We start from the raw sequence: 23314 nt of genomic DNA on the forward strand, positions 1-23314 counted from the left end.
CATCTGGAAAAAGGCTTGTCCGGAGAAGAAAAGGTGAGCGCTACCATCAGTCCTGTGTCATGCCAACAGTAAAGCATCCTGAGACCATTCATGTGTGGGGTTGCTTCTCATCCAAGGGAGTGGGCTCACTCACAATTTAGCCCAAAAACACAGCCATGAATAAAAAATGGTACCAAAACACCCTCCAACAGCAACTTCTTCCAACAATCCAACAACAGTTTGCTGAAGAACAATGCATTTTCCAGCACGATGGAGTACCGTGCCATAAGGCAAAAGTGATAACTAAGTGGCTCGGGGACCAAAACGTTGAAATTATGGGTCCATGGCCTGGAAACTCCCCAGATCTTAATCCCATTGAGAACTTGTGGTCAATCCTCAAGAGGCGGGTGGACAAACAAAAACCCAGTAATTCTGACAAACTCCAAGAAGTGATTATGAAAGAATGGGTTGCTATCAGTCAAGATTTGGCCCAGAAGTTGATTGAGAGCATGCCCAGTCGAATTGCAGAGGTCCTGAAAAAGAAGGGCCAATACTGCAAATATTGACTCTTTGCTTAAATGTCATGTAATTGTCAATAAAAGCCTTTGAAACGTATGAAGTGCTTGTAATTATATTTCAGTACATCTCAGAAACAACTGAAACAAAGATCTAAAAGCAGTTTAGCAGCAAACTTTGTGAAAACTAAAATTTGTGTCATTCTCAGAACTTTTGGCCACGACTGTACACATACACCAAGATCTTTTTCCTTTTATTATGTTCTTTTATCCTTTATCTACACTAGCGTTCAAAAGTTTGTGATCAGTAGGTTTTATGTTTTGAAATAAGTATCTTCTGCTCATCAAGGCTGCAGTTAATTGATCAAAAATACAGAAAAAAAACGTCCCAGGTTACGTATGTAACCCTGGTTCCCTGAGGGAACGAGACACTGCGTCATCAACGCTCTGGGGAATGCCATTGGCGAACCCGCCTCTGAATCAGTCTGTAACCAATAGAACGACGGGAGTGACGTCACCGGCGCGGTGACGTCAGCGACCAGGAAGTATATAAGCACGTGCGTTTCAAACCGGCTTCAGCTTCCAGGAATGAAGCGAAGCGCGGCAGGAATGCGGGAATTATGGTCAGAGACGCAGTGTCTCGTTCCCTCAGGGAACCAGGGTTACATACGTAACCTGGGACGTTCCCTTTCGGGAACTCCACACTGCGTCATCAACGCTCTGGGGAACGATATACCAACTATCCATAATTCCAAGTTCCTGCCCAGTGGTGTTTGTCTGGGAAAGGAAAAAGGAAAGCGTTGCTTCTGGTGGATCAGGCCAGGAAGAGCTCTCTGCCTGGGGTTACCAGGACAAGAGAGACAATATCCCTCTGTCTGGGGGACCAGCCCAGAACGAGAGGGCAGTGCCAGAAGATACTTACCTGAGGGGCACTGATGGTTCTCCGCCTGGGAAACTGCCAGGACAGGAGAAGTATTACACCTCTGTCCGGGATAAATGCCAGAGCAAGAGGGAGATGGTATATACCTCGGCCCTCGGGCTCACGAGGAAAGTGGTCGCTCAGTCTGGGGAAACCAGCAAAGAGGGACCAGAAGAACTCCGCCTGGAAACTGCCAGGACGTGAGTGTGATGACATCTCTGCCTGGGACGCACCCAGCGAAGAGGAAGAGAGATGAGAACCTCGGCCCTCAGGCACACGAGGAAATAGTCCAAAACTCCGTCTGGGGAACAGCCAGCACAGGAGGGACTGGATTGGCTCCGCCTGGAAAACTGCCAGGACGCAAGCAGTATTACATCTCTGCCTGGGAAACTCCCAGCGAAGAGGGATCTGATCCGCCTCGGCCCTCGGGCACACGAGGAAAGGAGTCCACCTCTGTCTGGGGACCAGCCAGACGTAGAGGGACAAGAGGTGTCTGGGGGTACCGGAACACCAGGTTGCTTCGCCTGGGAAACTGCCAGGACGCAAGCGGTATTACATCTCTGCCTGGGACGTACCCAGCGAAGAGGGATAAACCTCGGCCCTCGGGCTCACGAGATTTTGGTCATACACCCCAGTCTGGTCACCAGCCAGATAGGGGGTTCTCCTCGGCCCTCGAGCACACGAGGAGAAAGGATGGTCCTTTGTCGGGGCTTACCCGGATCAAGAGGGACCCAAGTGGTGCCTGGAAACTTCTGGCCAGAGCACAGGAATGGCTCCGCCTGGAAAACTGCCAGGACGCGAGTAGAATTACATCTCTGCCTGGGATGTGCCCAGCGAAGAGGGAATGCAAGAACACCTCGGCCCTCGGGCACACGAGGTGGAGGCCTCTGTCTGGTGACCAACCAGACCGAGAGGAAGGAGTCGTCCTCGGCCCTCGGGCACACGAGGAGACAATAGTCCTTTGTCGGGGCGCACCCGGACAAGAGGGACACAAGTAGTGCCTGGAAACTTGTGGCCAGGGCACTGGCATGGGCTCCGCCTGGGAAACTGCCAGGACGCGAGCGAAATTACATCTCTGCCTGGGGGGTACCCAGCGAAGAGGGAACTTCTACCTCGGCCCTCAGGCTCACGAGGTATAACTCCTGTCAGCTAGGACAGAGGAGCCTGGAGTGGCTCGTAGGTCTAGCTCGTAGAACCTAACGAAGGTCAAAGGTGTAGACCAACCCGCCGCACTGCAGATGTCCTGGATAGGGACACCTGCCATCAGAGCTTTCGAGGCCGCCATGCCTCGGGTAGAGTGAGCCTTGACGCCCATCGGTGATGGGAGGCCAGAGGACTCATAAGCTGTAGTTATGGCATCTACGATCCATCTACTGATAGTGGGTTTAGTTGCAGGGAGCCCCCTCTTAGGGGGACCGTAGCAGACCAAAAGTTGCTCTGATTTTCGCCACAGGGCAGCTCTGTGGACGTATGTGTCCAATGCTCGCACTGGACACATACAATTATACTTCCGATGGTCGCTCTCCACGAATGGAGGAGGGTAAAAGGCCTGCAGGGTGACTGGCTGTGGTACTGCTGTCGGTACCTTCGGTACGTACCCGGGTCTAGGGTAGAGGAATGCTTTGGCCAAACCGGGCGCAAAGTCAATGTAAGAAGGGGCCACTGAAAGGGCCTGAAGGTCTCCTACTCTCCTCAGAGAAGTAAGAGCCAACAGCAGCGCCGTCTTAATAGTAAGGAAGCGGTCTGAAATCTCCTCTAAGGGCTCGAATGGAGGCCTACAGAGGGCTTCAAGCACCACAGCGAGATCCCACGTGGGGATTCTGGGGTTCACCCGAGGCCTCAACCTGAGTGCACCGCGAAGGAACCGTATGACCAGGGGGTTCCTACCCAAAGACAGGCCACCGAGAGGGGCGTGGAAGGCCGATAAAGCCGCCACATAAACCTTCAGGGTGGAGTGGGCTATCCCGGTGGAGAAGCGAGACTGCAGGAACTCCAGCACTGTACCAACTGGGCAGTGGACTGGGTCAGCGTGTCGCTCTCTACACCATGAAGTAAAGAGTTTCCACTTCAGGTCATAAAGTTTCCTTGTAGAGGGAGCTCTAGAGTGAAGGATGGTCTCCGCAACCTCAGTTGAGAGACCCTCACTTATGAGATGCGCCCCCTCAGGGGCCACACCCATAGTTTCCACTTCTCTGGGTGGGGGTGGCAAATTGCGCCCCCAGCCTGAGAAAGAAGGTCCCTCCTGAACGGAATCTCCCAAGGAGAGCCGTCTAGGAGGGCTATGATGTCCGAGAACCATACTCGGGTCGGCCAGTATGGGGCTACTAATAGTAGACTGACTCCGTACCGGCGTACTCTTTCTAGAACTCCCGGGAGCAGAGTGAACGGGGGAAAGGCGTACAGACGGAGCCTCGGCCACGTCTGTACCATGGCGTCCAGCCCAAGTGGAGCTGGAGGCACTAGAGAGTACCAGAGGGGACACTGCGAAGTCTCTTGAGTCGCAAAGAGGTCCACCTGAGCCTGGCCAAACACTCTCCATATCTGCTTCACCACCTGCGGGTGAAGCATCCATTCCCCGGGCTTTACTTGCCCCTGCCTCGACAGGACGTCTGCCCCCACGTTGAGATGTCCAGGAATGTGAACTGCACTCAGAGAGAGGAGTTTCTCCTGGGACCACAGAAGGATATGGGACGCCAGCTTGCATAAGGGGCGTGACCGCACACCTCCTTGGTGGTTGATATAATAAACCACCGCTGTGTTGTCGGTGCGGACCAACACATGGCGGTTTCTCAGGTCTGGGAGGAAGTGCCTCAAAGCCTTGAAGACCGCCAACATCTCCAGGCAATTTATGTGCCATGAGAGGTGCTGACTGGTCCACAGGCCGGAGGCCGAGCGGCCACTCATGACCGCTCCCCACCCGGAGAGGGATGCATCCGTCGCTAGCGTGACGCGGCGACACGGTGCTCCCAGAACCGGGCCCTGAGACAGAAACCAAGGTTTCTTCCACATGTTCAAGGCACGAAGGCATCGCCGCGTGACCTTGATCTTGCGGAAAGGATTTCCCCTCGGGGAAAAACCCTTGGTCTTGAGCCACCACTGTAGCGGCCTCATGTGCAGCAGGCCAAAAGGTATTACGTTGGCTGCTGCTGCCATAAGACCTAACAGTACTTGAAACTGTTTGACAGTGGGTGACAGGCCTAGCTTGACCGCATTTACTGCAGTAAGGATCGACTCGATCCGAGCAGGAGACATACGTGCCTGCATCGTGGTCGAATCCCATACGACACCTAGATAAGTGGTTCTCTGTAAAGGAGACAGCACACTTTTCTTGGTGTTGAGTCTCAACCCCAAAGCTTCCATGTGAGCGAGAACAGCATCTCGATGCTGGACTGCTAACTGTTCTGAGCTGGCTAGGATCAGCCAGTCGTCTATGTAGTTGAGTATACGGATGCCCTGGAGTCGCAGAGGAGCCAGAGCAGCATCCATACACTTTGTGAACGTTCGGGGTGAGAGTGCTAGGCCGAAAGGAAGAACTCTGTATTGGTAAGCTTTGCCCCTGAAAGCGAACCTGAGAAACTTCCTGTGCTGAGGAAGGATGGAGACGTGAAAGTACGCATCTTTGAGATCTATCGTGACAAACCAGTCCTCGGACCTGATTTGAGACACGACCTGTTTGACAGTTAACATACTGAACTTCAGTTTTCTGACTGAGCGGTTCAGCTGTCTGAGATCTAAGATGGGCCGCAGCCCTCCATCCTTCTTGGGAACAATGAAGTACCGGCTGTAGAACCCGGATTCTCTGAACTGAGGAGGGACCACCTCGATGGCCTCCTTCCTCAGAAGAGAATCTACTTCTTGTTCCATTACCAGAACCTGCTCGGGGCCTACCGTAGTAGGAAATACCCCGTTGAAGGGCGGCGCCGGGGCGCCGAACTGAATTTGATACCCTCTTTCTACAGTACGCAGGACCCATGGAGACACATTCGGCAGTAGTTTCCACGCTGCCAGAAAGTGTACTAAGGGAACCAGCCTCTCGAGGCTGGTTTCTGGTAAATTTTGAGGAATTAATTCGGTGGCCTGTAACAGCTGACTGGCAGGCGACACCTGAATTAACTGCTCTGAGGACCCCCGTGGGGGTGACAAACTTACTGGGTCCGCTACGTTGCCGGGCGGGACCACCAGCAGAGGTCTGTGCGAGACTGTCGCGCCCTGAAACACTGGCAGGGTTAGCTGACTGGTCTCCTGAGGGCCCCGAGGAGAAATGGGCACCATATGATGTGGTGGACCCCATTTCCCCCCGAGAGGGGCTGCCCTCAACGGCCCTGAGCCACAACAGTCAGGGCCGCTTAGCCGAGGACCTCTTTGACTGAAGCACGACCCTCAGGTCGGGCCTAGTCTTGGAGGCCCCCGACTTGGAGCGCTGCTTACCCCGTCCCCTTGGTCTGGGAGGGGTGCGGGTAGCAACGCTCGCTTTCTGCGCCTCGCGGCGTGAGGAGCTGGTACGCGGCTGGGGCTGCTCCCGTCCAGCAGCCCCAGAGGAAAAGACACGGCGAGGGAGGTACTGCTGAAAGGCTGCAGTTTGTCTGCGAGCCTCCTGGTACCTGCTGACGACCGCATCGACTGAGTCGCCAAACAGGCCAGGAGACTGAATTGGGGCGTCCAGCAGGAGGGCCCTGTCCTTTTCCTTCATATCGGACAGGGACTCGTCTAAATCCTTGAGCAGGTCGGCCTGGTATGCCTGCAACACAGACATAGTGTGCAGATATGACCCAGCCTGACCCGCTGCCGCGTACCCCTTGCCCAACAAGCTAGATGTTAGTTTAAGAGGCTTGGTGGGCAAGGTCGGAGCCTTCAAAGATGATGCCGCTGCAGGAGACAGATAGCTCGCGAGCGTCTGTTCAACTGCTGGCATCATCTTGTACCCGTGCTCCTCGACCCCTCCCACGTTACCGTAGTAACCGGAGGAGGGGGTGAAAACACGGGCCGAGAATGGTTTCTCCCATGATCTCGACAGCTCACTGTGGAGATCAGGGAAAAACGGAAGGCTCCGCCCTGGAGGTGGCTTGCGTGTCCGCAGAAAGCGTTCATCTAACTTGCTTTCTGGCGGCTCATGGGTTTGCTCGGCGGGCCAGCTGATGTTGAGTCTGGCTACCGCACGAGTTACCACCTCCAGGAGCTCCTCAAATTGTGGGGATTTTCGTAGGCGGTTGAAGAAGATCAACACTCTCTACATCAACCTCCTCGGAGGAAGATAAGAGGAGTGTTGAGACCTCCTCCCGGGGGGAAGAAACCGCAGTGCGGGCTTCCGCATCCAGGAGGAGATCAACCGATCTGCTGGGTGAGGAAGGAGATAGGGGATCACCCGTCTCCATACCCTCCAACAGATCGAGCTGCGAACCCCACGAGTGCAGCTGCCGCTCCGCCTCGGCGGAAGCGGGGCCAGACCCGCGAGGAACGCTGGTGAAGGCTCCCTCCTCGAAGAGAGCCCTCCGGGAACGAAGCACCCGCAGTGGAAGACGTTCACACTGCGGACAGCCAACCCCCTCAAGGGCTGACTGAGCATGCTCCGCTCCCAAGCAGAACACACACATCCTGTGTGTGTCCCCACCAACGATGAATCGCTGGCAAGGAGGAACACACATTCTGTGTGGCTGCTGAACCGCCTTAGAAATATCTAATTTCTTTCCCCTTTTGGCAGACATTGCTCAAACAAAAGCTGTGCAAACTGGCACAAAAAACAGCAATGAATAACCAGACAAACAGACCAACATAGAGCGCTTCGCTGAATGACAAAAGCTGAAGCCGGTTTGAAACGCACGTGCTTATATACTTCCTGGTCGCTGACGTCACCGCGCCGGTGACGTCACTCCCGTCGTTCTATTGGTTACAGACTGATTCAGAGGCGGGTTCGCCAATGGCATTCCCCAGAGCGTTGATGACGCAGTGTGGAGTTCCCGAAAGGGAACTATAATGTTGTGAAATATTAAAATGTAAAATGTTTGATACATTTTAATGTACTTAAAAATGTAATTTATTTCTGAATTTTCAGCATCAATACTCTAGTCTTCTAATTACTCCAGTGTCACATGATCCTATAGAAATTATTGTATATGCTGATTTATTATCAATGTTAGAAGCAATTGTGCTGCTTAATATTTTTAATAACCTGTGATACTTTTTTCAGGATTCTTTCATGGATTTTTTTTTACTTATATCCAACAAGTATGTTACATTGAAATTGACTGTAAAGATTTATATTTTTAGATAAAATGTATCTTTTAAATAACTGCTGTTCTTTGAAACTTATTCATCAAAGAATCCTGAAAAAGTATCACAGGCTCCAAAACATACACTGACAACATTGACAATAAATCAGGATATTGATAATAAATGAGAATGATCTCTGAAAGATCATGCAACACTGGTGTAATGATACTGAACATTCAGCTTTGCATCTCAGAAATAAATTATATTTGAAAGTATAGTAAAATATAAAACTTGTAATAACTTGAAAAAATTGTAGTAATTTTTCACAATTTTAGTGTTTTACTGTTTAATATCATACTGATCTAACTGTAACAATCATCACTCTCTCTGTCTTTGACTGTATCTGTCATCCCTCTGTCTGTGTCTGACTGTATCATTGTTTTGTAAAATATCTAATGTATTGCCCTTTTTGTTCTTTTCTATATTTTTAGCCACTCTTTGCATCCTGGGATGGAACAGCATCTGGAGCTGAACTGTTCTCCTTTTTTGATCAGAAGTTTTGTTGGACTCACTTGGGGCCTTGTTGTTTGGCCATGTTGGTTCATGAAGTTGTGAAAATTCATCACTGTCTTTGTGGTATTTCGAACCATTTAATTATGACCATGTTGGTTAAACTTTGGCTAAATATTGGTTAAACTTAAAATTTAGCAGGGTAATATATGTTTCAAGTAAATATTTTCATGCCCAATTTATTTTGGAATTCAGAATAATACTAAATACACTGTTCTATGACATTTCTTTCATGCAAATTTGAGAGTTATTAAATAAGAGAGTTGTTAAATAAAATTGGACCTGTTTTTCAAGATTAAGATGTGTCAAATTATTATTATTTTCATTTTTATTAAATAATAGGTGCACTGAGTTTCATACTATACAACACTTTATGCAGGTAAATATTGTTGAAAGCTTATGCAGTTAATAAATTGTTTAAATTGCTAGTCATTATTCAGCAATCTGGAAAATAAATACTGCAAATAAAGAATACACAAATTAAAGTAGTACAATATTTTTACAGTGAAATGTTATTTAATGATTTCCAGTACACTTGTAAAATTGCAAACTATTGCTGTAATTTCACAGTAGCAGCTTTAAATAATGTATATATCGTTGCTTGTATATATACAAAAAATTGCTGTATTTTAAAAGTAAAACTGTAGTTAATAATTTACAGTGCACTTGTAAAAATGTACAGTTTGGTTGCTCGTAACTTGCTGTAAATTTTACAGTAATTTTTTACAGTGTACTGTAACTCTCAATCAATGCAAGTTTGTTGTCATCTTGGTTTATTTCAGACAGAGAAGAATCATTCAACTTTATGCCAGTTTTTCTAGCCAGTTCTAATGTTGATTTATATTAAAATGTTCGGTTTTCCAAGGATATTTTTATCACTGCAGGTAGTCATGCAGCTTGTAGACGTGATGGAATTAAAAATAATTCGCTCTGACTGGATGGACTGGACATCGCGTTGGTTTCATATAGATTACTTTATCACAGAATATTTGTTTTCGATAAACTTACATCGTTTAAAAGTATACATATCAAGATTTCTCTTGATATGTCTCTGTCTGTGTCGTGTATTTGCTGAGTTTCAGTCAATTTTAGTGACGCGTATCTGAATGAAGATCAAGGAGACCAATGCGACAGACAGCACACCCTGTTTGTTTTCTTTTTTGCAAAATCACAATGTTTTTTTTTTTGCTATTATGAGTGTATACAAATAAAAGTAGAGCCTTTACAGATTCGATTGATGTACTGCTATCTGTACGATTAGAAATGACAGAGTAGTTGAAGTTCCTTTTGGGGTTATCAGAGAAACTACCACAAAATAACCCCAGAGGGTTAACAAAAGGACGACATGGTTGCAAAAGACTGTGTGCGTATGCACATTATGTCTCTATTATGTGTTCTGAAATGTTCTGAACATACCTGGCTACATGGTTAATGACAGGCGAGAAGTTGGTAGGTCCGTAGAGCTGGACAGACTTTAGACTCTGGTAATATGCCTCCATGACTCCTTCAATGCCATTGCAATATGGATTCTGAGGGTTTCCGTTCTGAAGGAAATCGAAAAAAAGTCACGTGAAATCAAATGTTAAATGTGAAAGCTCACAATGGAAAGTCCACACTTTAGAGACATAGGTGTTTACACTCTTTGAATAAAATGTGACCTGTGCTGGCAAAATGAGTCAGAGTGTGCCTGGTCTAATTTTGGGCTACAGGCAAAAAATGTGAAAAATGTCAGTTTCGGTTGAATTTGAGTTTTTTTTTTTTGTTTGTTTAATTAGTTTATTAAGACCTCTTCTATCGACTCCAAAGCTTCAAATAGTAATTAAACATCTAAAACAATCTTTATTTATACGTTTTCTGAAAGGAGTACCTTTTTCTTTGCTCACTTCTGGATGACTGCTGCTGCTTCTCACCACAAGTTGTAGGTCTACTGTTGCAAAGCGCAGCATTTCAGCTTTGTGAATATTCATATCGATTCACGCAAACATAATCTCGTCACCTTAGAATTATAAGGTTCTGCATCTGCATTCCGAGCACTTTTGAGATATTGAGCTTCAAAGTTTTTGCGTTCCATAGACTTCTGTAGATAGAACCATATTTGTTGTCTAAAAAAAGTCCCAAAATGTACTCAGCTTACAAAAGAAACATCACATAATGTAAATAAGTGTGTCACAGAATAAGAATATGTTAATAACTCAATTTTGACAAAAATGTCAGATAGAACCTTGTAATTCTAAGGTGACGATCTGTTATGTTTTACACGAATGTTTAGTTAATGGTTGGGGGAAAATCTGATGTGTAACATGATATTAGATCCATGCATTACAGTAGATCTTAATATAGATCTGTCTCAATGTTGATCAAAACATTGAAAGAAAATACAAAATCACATGCTGCTCTTGATTAAACTACTGATTATTTGCATCATTGTTCTGATTTTTATTAACAAGGATAAAAAAAAAGCTATATTTTGATTAAAAATATAGTCATTATTATTAAGAAAAGAACTGGAGGAAAATATGCAACGTGATGCTTGGTGATTTTGCTTTGAAAGCTTCAGAAAACTTCAACTTTGATTTTTCTCCAAGTCAACTCTGCTGACTCAGTCATTTTTTTTATCCGATTACAAAAAGTCATATATCATTTTTAAGGTATTTTAATGGAGAATGTGAAAATAAAAGAACTAATTTTTGAACATTATTTTGCCAGCACGAGTCACAAATGTACAGTCAAGCCCTAAATTATTCATACCCCTGGCAAATTCTGACTTAAAGTTACTTTTATTCAACCAGCAAGTTTTTTTTATTATTAGAAATGACACAGACGTCTCCCAGAAGATAATAAGACGATGTACAAAAGGCATCATTGTGGATAAAATTATTACTCATCTTCTATTTACATTTGAACGAAAAGTGGCATGTCCAAAATTATTCATACCCCTCTCAATAATCAATAGAAAATACTTTATTGGCTATTACAGCAATCAAACGCTTCCTATAATTGCTGACCAGCTTTTTGCATGTCTCCACTGGTATTTTTGCCCATTCATCTTTAGGGTCTTCTTGCAATCACCCTGATCTTTAGCTCCCTCCACAGATTCTCAATTGGATTTAAAAATTGGATGGCCTTGGTGGTAATCCATGGATTCTTTTTTACCTCTAAAAAAGAAAACTATCCTCCTGGCCAGCACAGGTGTCACTTTTGGAATATGGTCTTATAGCCCTTTCCTGACTTGTGAGCAGCCACAATGCGCAGCTGTAGGTCCTCAGTGAGCTCCTTTGTCTTAGCTATGACTGTCCACAAACCAACAGCAGAGAGCTTCTGTTTTTCACCTGCTGAGTTGATTAAAACAGCTGTTCCCAATGAATCAGGGTAATTAAGATGCTTTAGAACAGCTTGGACTATTTGGAATGGTATAGAACTTTGGATTTTCCCATAGACTGTGACAGTGTGCAAAGGGTATGAATAATTTTGGACATGCCATTTTTTGTTCAAATGTATATAAAAGCTGATAAATATATTTTTTTCCACAATGATGCCTCTATGATACATCATCTTATTATCTTTTGGGAGAAGCCTGTGTCATTTCCGGTCAAAAAAATCTTGCTGGTTGAATAAAAGTAACTTTAAGTCAGAATTTGCCAGGGGTATGAATAATTTCGGACTTGACTGTTATGTGGTAGCTATGAGGTGTTCTGAGTGATTTTTAGGACATTGCCATGTGGTTGTTATATTTTTTTAATGTGGTTACTTTCTAACTCAAGTCAAAAATACCCTCCCCCTAGTCTCTATAATGTTTTGGTAAAAATTTCTTTCTCCAAAACACAACTATCAGGAAACATCCAGTCCTTGTGTCGTTCCAGTTTGTTCTTTGCAAACTGAAAACATATATATATATATATATATATATATATATATATATATATATATATATATATATATATAAAGAGTAGTTTTGGACTTGGAAGAAAGAAAAAATACTACAACTATAAAAATAGGCTGGTATCTCCAAAAACATTTTTAGAGAATGTAGGAATCTGTCAAGTGCCTGTCTCCAAACTCCTGTTCTGAAACTGAAAGCTCTGTGTATTGTTCTGTCTGGAGACAACACAAGTGAAGAGAACATTCAGAAACAGATATCAAAAACTTGCATCCTCACAAACTAAAGCTATCTCTGCAGGACAGGTGTTTAAGAACTGCTTACCAGAGCAAACTCATGGGATATTCTCCCATCAGGAGGCAGCTTGGCTCCGAAGCCCAGTGCGGGGAACATCTTGTCGCTGTCATAGTCCTGTATGATCTCCCCCACGGCTTTGAGTGCCATGGCGTAGGCGTTGAGCTGATAGGGATTCATGTAATGGAGGGAAGTGGGTTGGGCTGGGTTGCCTGGGAACCATGTGAAAGAAAATGTGTATTTTTAGTGCAACTTAACCATTTGACAGGAAAAGTATTCTAATTTAATTGTCAACCACGGTTAAAGTACATACTGTATGTATTCATGGCTACACTATTGAATAGAATAATACATTATAATTCATGATAACATTATGTGACACGTTAAATATGGTCTTGAATTATGATGTACTTCAATGCATACTAACATAATGTACTAACATAATGTAACAATATTTACAGTTATTTACAACTAATAAGATATACTCAAAATCATTTAGAACGATGTTTTTTTTCCCTTAATTAACTCTTAATTAGTGCTTTTTGGTAGTAGGGTATAGGACTGTGTTAAGGAATCTAGAAAATGTAGTACATATACGTATATAAATACAAAATTGTAAGTTTGTCTCTCTTTGTGTATTCTGAGAGGCTGATATTATGAATCCAGAAGAAAAAACGTATGAAAGCTAGTGATGAATAAAAATAGATTTGCCAGGATGGCCCTGTAATTCAGTTGGTTTTGTGGTATTCCCTTTGAAACTGCAAATGAATGTAAAAGGCAGGCCTCTCAGTATAATCACACAGATCAGAGCTCTTTATTGCATTAAACCTCACTCATTATGATAGAGGGCGGCTATTACTAGCCCCTTTTCATGCCTCATCTGCATACATTTCAATAATTCCATCAGCCTTCTGATGGAGATGGCACTCACCGTTAGAAGCTGTGAAATCAATCGCCACTGTGAAATTAATCTGAGTCCTGCACAACAAAGAGACAGAGAAAGGTAACGGTTATTTCAGTCATACTTCAATCTTGTGAACATTAAGATGCTCCTGGTGCAATAAGAGCACATTATTAAAATGCAAACTTGGTAAGACTCTTTTGAAGAGAAATTGAGATATCACTGTACATCTTAAATGTAAGTGTAAAAAAAAAAACATAATAGCCTAAAATAATGTAAAAGGTCATGATGTACAAGGCATTTGTGCATGAAGTATGTTCATGAACAATACAGTTGATGTCAAAAGTTTACACCCCCCTTTCAGAATGCAGTGTTAATTATTTTACCAAAATAAGAGGGATCATACAAAATGCTGCCATTCTGAAAGGGGGATGTGAACTTTTGACCTTAACTGTATTTGCTTGTGGAGCTCAATTTGGCACGTGTGACTGACCATTTAGAAAGCTGGGTGTTCCAAATCACTCCCCTTTGAGGATCCATTAAATGTAGATTGGTACTTTATAAGGTAACTGCCTATTTAGACGGCAAGTTAGTTCACAGGAGTGTAGAACAGAGTGAATTTTATGAGGTCTAAAAGATACTAAGGCGCTTTCCAGGATATTAAAGACCTCAGAAATGAACGGTTGTTGTTCACGCATGTGTGTTTTTCTCTTATTTGTTCTTTTAATGTTGTACTAGGAGAATAGATAAGCAGGATACTGGGATGGGTGTGTGTTTGCTGGGACACCGAGCCAAGCTAACTAATGCCGTAAGTACAGATCTGTCTTCTCTCATTAGACTACTCTCATTACCGCGCTTACAGCTGCAGTCACACACACACACATAACCAAAACAGAAATACACTCTTAAAATCTGTGCAAGACTGTGTATGGTCTGATTTCCTGATAATTAAACATTCCAGCATGTCTAAAACCAACCAAAAATGACATTATTTCTTATAAACAACAACAAATCATCAAGTAAACATCAAGCACCCAGACTGGAACTAGCTTGGCTGTAGTAGCCGTAGTGCTTCCAAGACCTTCATATAAGAAAAATTTGAAATCTATTAGATTTATTACAGAACCAAATTTCCATAGTTGAAGAAACAACCAATGAAATGTATCTTGAGAAGAACTAGCTAACATCTGCAGGCATTTTAGGCACATTGGAATCAACTGGAATCAACTCTGCATGGGGAGTGTTATTTGTGTGCCTCCAATGATTGGTCTTTATTTTTTATTTATGCATTTAACCCATCCAAGTGCACACACACACAGTAGTGAACACACACACGGAGCAGTGAGCAGCCATTGCTGCGGCGCCCGGGGAGCAGTTGGGGGAACGGTGCCTTGCTCAAGGGACTCACCTCAGTCGTGGTATTGAGGGTGGAGAGAGTGCTGTACATTCACTCCCCCCACCTACAATCCCTGCCGGACCTGAGACTCGAACCTGCAACCTTTGGGTTACAAGTTCGACTCTCTAACCATTAGGCCACGGCTGCCCATATTTAGTCCCCTTTAAAGCAATATAGTTCACACAAAAGAAGACATTATGAAGAATCATGCTTTGATTGAAAATACTGTAATAGCCAAAACAATAATAATGGGTCTAAAACAATAACAGGCACAATCAACTCTCAAATCAGTCAAATGCTAGGATGCTGCCTTAAAAGGTAGCTGCTAATGTAGATACTGGAAAGTGATATCCTAGCGATTTCACAGATGAGAAGGAGCATGAGACAGCTGAGTAAAGATATCCCACCATTACTCACATTCAGTAGAGACTGAGCCAGTCATACCATCTGTTGGCATAATGGTTACAGCTCTCAGAAAACATGTTTGTGACACACCACACACCCAGAATGTCATACAGGCATATTAATTGTTGCATACAATTTTCATTTTCATAAATGATTGCTATTTTTCATTGGATTTTGATTGGTTTATTCTGTCCTTCATCTTTAAAAGCAAATGTTAACTAGTACAAATCCAAATGTATGTTACTGGCCATGACTTATGAATGATAGAACAATTAGAGTGAAAGCATCACTACCATCTGCAGGTGCAATTCATTGGTTCATCTTTGTTTCTTGTGTGGAAATACTTCCGGTATCATCCAGGAACCTTTGGCTGAATGGATGTTAGGGCTACCCTCTAATAGTCAACTAACCATTAGTCGACGAGAAGCGACAAAATTTTTAGTCGCTTAGTCACAGAAAAAAAAAATCATTCAAAATCAAGTCATTTGTAAAACCCAATTGCAAGTCCCCAATTGTAAGTCGCTTTGGATAAAAGCGTCTGCTAAATGAATAAATGTAAATGTAAATGTAAATGTAAAACCCAATCAACTACAATCCCAAGATGTTGGAGAAAAAGCAGGTGAAACACAATGGGAAGCATTATTGTCCTTTATACCATAAATTGGGAATGGCCTACTTTGCAGAGCCTATTTGACAACAGCAGTAATATAAAATAAATGTATTTGTGACCCTGGACCACAAAACCAGTCTTAAGTCGCTGGGGTATATTTGTAGCAATAGCCAAAAATACATTGCATGGGTCAAAATTTTTGATTTTTCTTTTATGCCAAACATCATTAAGAAATTAAGTAAAGTTCATGTTCCATGAAGATTTTTTGTAAAATTCCTACTGTAAACATATCAAAATGTAATTTTTGATTTGTAATATGCATTGTTAAGCACCTAATTTGGAGAACTTTAAAGGTGATTTTCTCAGTATTTTAGATTTTTTTGCATCCTCAGATTTCTGATTTCAAATAGATGTATCTCAGTCAAATATTGTCCTATCCTAATAAACCATACATCAATAGAAAGCTTATTTATTGAGCTTTCATATGATGTATAAATCTCAGTTTTGTCAAATTTAACCTTATGACTGGTTTTGTGGTCCAGGGTCACATTTAATTGTTATGAAAATATTCTACATACGTCTATTGGTTCTAATTGATCAATTCAATCATGTTCTTGGCTTCTTTTTGATTTCTATAAAGTAGTCAGCTCATAATTATGAAAGGCCGATTATATACATATCTGTAAACTGTTATTAGGAAGAATTGCAGGAGGCAGCAAAAAAGGTCGTCTCACTGCTGCAAAGTGCTCTTTCCCGGCCTGCAACAAGAGACAGTGAGGATTGTTCTCATCCTTACCTATACTTACACTGATCTGCTTTTCTAAAAGATTGACAATTACATCATTGTGCACATTGATCATACAATGCATGATATTAAAGCAGCAATCCTATCACCATTTAATATAAAAGTAGCAGTGTAAGTGTAAACCTACATTTAAGTGTAAATGTGTAAGTGTAAACCTACATGTGCTTTTCTGAGATATTGGCATAAGGTAAACAATAGGTTAACATGTTTACCTCTCAATTAATATATACTGTAGTAATGGCTTGATGACATGCATTTTATAATCTAAAATTAAGATATTAATTGAATAATGTTAAAAGTCTCATGGGTAGGCTAGGTACATATTTTGCTCATTTTATAACTGATTTAAAAATATAAAAATTGAGTTGCCTAAATAATCTATATACTGTATACTATCATTATTAAGTGAGGGGTAAACATTTAAAAAGTCATTTTACTCTGAAATATATCTGATTTGTACCATTTCTTTCCTAAAGTGGTAATGGCTTACATTTTTAGAAATGTGTTGCTTTGGTGTGCTTAAACAAGAGTGAAACTGATTAAACAAATGACCAATCACAGGTGGGAAGACAAAAGTCATTGCCCCGCCCTCAAAGTGTCAAAAGTCAACTCGAGCGAGCGAGTAGTCGTGCGAGCGCTCGTGCAGTTGTGCACGCTAGGCAGCAGGGGTTTACCGCTCGTGGTGTACAAATGCGCGCTCGTGGGTGCACAGATGCGCTCTTGCGTTGTTATTTTCCTCTCATGGGTCTGTTTTGCGCGCTTGCTTCATTCACGTGCTCGTGGTTTTCGTGCGCGCGACTTTTGACTCTATTTAAACGCCATAGCATGCTTACTGCATGACAGATGGAGTCACCGGTGCGGTCACTTGCTCTTAAAATACTCATACTTGGTCATACAGATAAGAGTAATACATTAATACATCTTTCGAATCTGTTAAGACTCTACTTTTATTTGTGTGAACTCACAATACCAACAAAACACTGTGCTTTTGTAAAATAAGAGGCTTTTGTAAAATATTAAAAGTCTCCAATCTTGAGCACGTCAAGAAAAATTAGCTGAAACTTGGTGTATACTTGCCTTACAGACATGAAAAAATATTTCTATAAAAGAGCAAAATGTCTATATTCAACTGAACTAATTCAAATGGAAAACAAATATTCTCAGATGATGTAATCTTATGATACTTGCGGAGAGGACGAGTCAGTGTTGCTGACTCCATCTCTTAAGCCGAAAAACAAAGAAAACACAAATTTATCAATAAATGATTCAAATCTTAATGCAGCCTCCTTACCGTTTTACCCTGACAAATTAATAATCATTACTTGTGGCAAGTTTTATGGAAGTGTGTGTTTGAGAGTTTTTTAGGCTATGTAGGCATTAAAGGCTCAGTATTATGATTTAAATCGTTTATTAATAAATGTGCGATTAGTCGACTAATCACTTAAAATGAACGACTAGTCGACTAGAATTTTTTTTATCTTAATCGTGTTTACCTACAGCAGAGGTTCTAACCTCTGGCTCTCGAGAACCAATTTCCTAAAAAGTTTAGCTCCAACCTTGATCATACTCACCTTGATTAGATTATTCAGATCTGTTTGATTAGGGTTGGAGCTAAACTATGCAGATAAGTGGACCTTGAGGTGAGAGAAATGTTGGCAGTACAACAAAAATGAGTTTAAATTTTGGGAGTGGGATAACTGAAGCTTACATGATCTGCCAGCAAATACGAACCCCAGCTAAAAACCAACAGCACAGCAACTTGGAATGCTCTAGCTATTCAATTGCTGTTAGTTATGCCATGATTCCTGGAGGCTTCTTTTCTAGGCATACTATCAAAAGCCCAGCGAAGGCCTCTAGCATGCATAGTTTGTAATTCCCTGAATATACTGTAAATATAAATTTATTATGCTAGTCAAGAGAAAGTTGTTACAAGTTACGTGTAATGTGTGAGGCTAGTCAACCAATACCATATATAATGAAGAGTTGACACAAGGAGAATTCTGAAACACTGGACGAATGCGTACAGCTTGACAAAAGATCATTCAGGCCACTGGTACTATTGCAGGCCAGAATCTTGATTGATTCTGGCAGTAACTGACAGTTAGTGGGGGCACTTGAGCAGAGGTGAACATGACAGTATTTCCAGAGGTTTCACACAAACTGAACAGCTACATTCGTGGTGCACTTGAGGGGACATCTGACAGTAGTCTACTTGTGAAATGACTAGAACTTAAACAAGGAGCTGAGCAAAACTGGGGTCCAGGAGGAACCTGATTTTGCTTATGTTTTTTTGAACAGACAGACAGCTGCAATGTTTACCACAAATGGTCTTCTTGGGTGACTTCTACGGTTTAACACACTTGTGGGTGACAAGTTTTGGCTGGAAAGAAAATGTAATGTTCTCTGAAAACCAGGCATAGAGACAAAAAAGTGATGAAATGTACACCTGTATGCGATCAGCAAAGCAGCGAGAAGAAAACACATGCTACTGGATGACAGTGCAGATATAATTTATTTAATGTAGCAAGAGAAAAGTAAGAGCCCTAACACTGAGCCCTGTGGGACACCAGCTCTTGATCTAGATCTACATTCCTGCAGAGTTTACTCTAATCAAACACACCTGACGGTTTTGGGGTTCATTAAAAATTACAGGCAGGTGTGTCAAAGCAGGGTTTTGAAGGATGATAGATCTTACTGAGCAGGATTGAACAGCCCTGGTGTATGTACTTGATGAAGAGGGCAAATTAAATGAAGCCTGTGTGACAGGCTTTTAATGTTTGATTGATATCTATTCATTACTAGTTAAACAGTTACAGAATGAACGGGGTCTTAATCGCTGTTTAACACATTCTCTTGGGACTCCTGATTAAGGATTGAGCCTCCAAAATCCAAAATCAAACATCAAAACCTACCAAAAAAAGACCTGGCAAAACAGTTTTCTTTCAAACAGACACCAGGCTTACTCACACAGAACCTCATTTTTCTTTCTGCTATATCCCCCTGGGATTTCTTGTCCCAATTTGTATCCCGAAGCAAGCTGAAAAACAATCTGTAGCTATGTGAGTGGTACCTGACTATAGCAGAATTCATGGCAGAATCAAAAGTCAAAAGAGAAAGGATCCATCAGAAAGTTAAAAAGGAAAAGATCCTAGCTATGCACTACATGTATTCCATCCAATAGGGGATGGCAGTTTCATAACTAAGAACTTTGTGGCACTGGCAACCGATTGTGGTACCTGCAATCTAAGTGTTTGTAATGGGGGCGGTTTCTGTGAATGCAGGTGTCAAACTCAGTGTCTGAGAAAATGAGAGTTGGAAGATGAGGGCTGCCTCTGCCACAGATGGGACTCAGATGTTCAGAGAATATCCACAAGAATATCGAGTTTCATTTTTTAACTAAATCCCAAAGACACCTGCTTCTAGGATTGTGGGTAAAGCAGATTGGTATTGGTGTGAGTAAGAGGAAATAAAGTCTTATGGAGATCAGGCACTTCATATATTGCATTTTTAATGCAATTCAGTACAGTTTTATATAAAACCTATTTTCTGTCACACACTGCATCCAATTGTATTTTATTTTTTTTGTGTGGTAGGGCCAGAAAACATTGTCAGAGACATGAATTATAAATTACTGCCCTGACCATGCCAGAATTTTTTTTTTTTTTTTTATTGTTGAGCCTTGACAGAGATGGATTAAAGTCGACAAAAGCCATCATGCTGAGCTTTCCATTGGTGTGATAGAATGATTAATAAAAGTTGAGTTTTGGTTCTTTGCCCATGGTCTCTAGAAAGCTGATGAGGTGCTCTGTATGCATGAGCCGGTGGCTGAAGAAATGTCTTGTGACATAAGCATGGGAGACGACAGATGTTGTTGACTGGAGGTGAGAGGACAGTGTCCATATGGAGACAGAGGACTTCAGGGGAATGAAGCAATTTAGTCAATACTGCATTACTTTAGTATAATGTACATTTTACCAGCTACATATGCAGGATATGTCCACTTATATGCAAAGTTATGTATTTCCTTCCATGAAAATTTTACCACCCTCTCTTATTAAACAGTTTTTTGCTATATCTATTAAGACTTCTATAAGAGGCTTTTCCTACCTGATCTCATTACAAAAACGTACCTATGGGAACTTTTCCCCAAGATTCTGCAAAATGCGTACCAATAAGTATATATCACTGCAATTTCCAACAGAAATGAACACTAGAGTCACAGTTAGGATTACAGCTCCATATATTTCACTTTCCTGGTATTAGAAGCTTGCTCAGCACCTCAGCCGAATGGAATTGGACTTAGGATGTGGAATCCTTGGGTACAAATTCTGTTGAAAACATGACTCGTGATGAAAGAGCTGAAAAATGAGAGATTGAAAAACAAGCTAAAACGGCATGCTTGCAATTACATTTTTATGGCGCATTCACTTTTGTTCATACTATAGGCCAGGGTATGTTTAGATGTATTGAAGATGGTACGTTATTTAAAAACTTCATGGAGCATTACAATTATAGCACCACTCAATGGACATTTTAGGTCAGGACTGTGGTGACGCATACAAAACCAACGTCACATAAAATGTGCCATATGTACATTCATCTGTTCCGGGGACCACCCAGTGTTAATTTCTGTTGGAAACTGCAATGATATGTACTTATTGGTACGTATTTTGACTCTTGCGAAAAAGTTCCCACAGGTAAATTTTCGTCATGAGTCCAGGTTGGTCTTTGCACATTGAGCTTAACCAAAGTCCCTTTAAGGCAAGTCATGTCACTCGGTGGCCATCTTTAAAATGCTACTCGGGCATGCAAGTGCAGCTCCTATCTCTTTGAATGGGGAAACATCAAATTTTCCAAAACTGTTCACCAAGCTTTGGATTAAATTTCAGATTTTAAATCTCTAAAGAAATCCAACAAGAACGGCCTCATAAATATGGTTCCTTGTGCTCCAATAGCGTTAAAAAACGCTTATTTTTCCAGCTAAATAAGCCAGTGCGCATGCGTAGTACTGAGCGCACGTCTTAGAGCGTTGATTGTTTCTATAGAAACCGGGACTTCCAACGGCATCTGCAGTGACGTGCTGATTTTACTAATCAACGATTGGCCTTTTCACCAAGAAGGCAGGGCTTCGCGGCCATAATGAACGTTGCATTTTTTCCCATTCAAAACTATACGAGTGACATGTCTTGGGTATTCTATAGTCTTTGGCTATAGTCTTATCATCCTAAAACCTGGTTTTAAACCCTAGTAAAGGTACATTTCACACTTTTAATTTAGAAGTGGGGTTAGCACTGCTAACCTGTGGATATGAAATCCTGATTTTCAGCAGAGCAGTGTTAATTTTGATAGCAAATTTTGAGTTTGTTTTTTTTTAGTTGAATTTTGACTAAAATTCCATTTACTTTTAATTATATTTTAGCCATCTAAATTGTTTTAGTATACTACAGTGGATTTAGTCAGCTAAAATAGACAGTGTAATGCATGTATTAAGTATTTCTCTAAATTTATGCATTGTATAGGTTTGGTTTTAAGATTGTATCATGATAGACACAGATTTAACTGATGTGACATGCAACATGCCTTTATATTAAAATTAAATGAAACTACTTCTCATAAAGAAAGAATGGAGAAAGAATGGTCTTCTTTTCAATTCAGTTAATTCAGTTAATGCCACAGACAATAGCAACTAACTTAGGCTGCTGTCCCTTTAAAACCGAATACACAGATGCAATGTACAGATAAACGTCCGATATTCTCCTAAATGTTTACATTCACATAAGACATAACCGAGTGTGTTTACGTGAACACTCATCGAAACCAACAGTTCCACATTTATTTGTGTATTTCACCGGTCATGAGATGCAAAAAGAATATTTGTGAAGCCTGTTTGCGCCACAGAATAAAAAAGGTAATTACGACTTTCTTTTATCTCACAATTCTGACTTTTTTTTCTCAGAACTGTGAGATATAAACGCACAATCGCGAGAAATAAAATCAGAATTGCGAACTCACAATTCGCAAAACTCGCAATTCTGACTTTTTCTCGCAATTGTGAGTTTGTATCTCGCAATTCTGACTTTTTTTCTCAAGCAATTGCAAATTTATTTCTTGGAATTGAGAGTTTATATCTTGCAATTCTCACAAATCTCACAATTCAGAGAAAAAAGTCAGAATTGTGAGATAAAAAGTTGCAATAACTTTTTTTTTATTCAGTGGCGGATGCAGGCTTCCATACTGCTTCGGTGTGTGCTCAGAAAACCGGGCTGAATTAAAAAAGTCTCTTTTGCATCGTCAAATTTATCCATATGTCTGCTCTTCTCTTACTCCTACATATTGTCATTTTTTATTTTTTATTTTATGAGACGTGCAGCAAATGTATGCTTGCTTATGTCCCGCCGGATAGAGCAATAGGCTTTGTTACAGTTTAAATGTACGCATCTAACGCAACAGATTGGTTCTGAATGAATTTCTTCCCAAATAGTCTCTCCCTAACATTTATTCTCATTTTTATTTGTTGATGAAAATGTCAACAGATTTACGTCATAGTTTTTGTCATTCAAACAGAGTTTTTGTTTCATTACCGTCTCGTTTTTGTCAGCTTTGTAGTGTTAATCCTGCATTTTTGTGCCAAACCTGTGAAGTGTAAAACAATGCATTGCTAGAATGATAAAGCTAGTCCATTTAGGAAAACTTGACAGTACAGTAGGCAAAATATAATAAAATTATGCCCAACACTAGAGCCTTTATGTAAACCAATCATGTGCTAAAACGGGTTGACATTCTCTTTGGTCTTCATTTACATCATATATTCTAGTTAGGTTATGCCGAGTTCAGAC

The 23314-nt window shown here is 41.7% G+C and overlaps 1 protein-coding gene across 2 annotated transcripts in view; it reads right to left on the minus strand.

Annotated features, from left to right (window-relative positions):
• LOC141333810 (copine-8) overlaps positions 1-23314 on the minus strand; it is a 187040-nt gene that overhangs the window by 16510 nt on the left and 147216 nt on the right. For both annotated transcript variants that reach the window (XM_073838952.1, XM_073838951.1), the window contains 3 exons: positions 13293-13339; positions 12392-12573; positions 9607-9734 (listed from right to left, as the gene is read on the minus strand). In XM_073838952.1, the coding sequence (XP_073695053.1) occupies positions 9607-9734; positions 12392-12573; positions 13293-13339 (357 nt within the window). The remainder of the gene's footprint in view (positions 1-9606; positions 9735-12391; positions 12574-13292; positions 13340-23314) is intronic.

This window comes from Garra rufa, chromosome 4, assembly GCF_049309525.1.
Source record: "Garra rufa chromosome 4, GarRuf1.0, whole genome shotgun sequence".
NCBI lineage: Eukaryota > Metazoa > Chordata > Actinopteri > Cypriniformes > Cyprinidae > Garra > Garra rufa.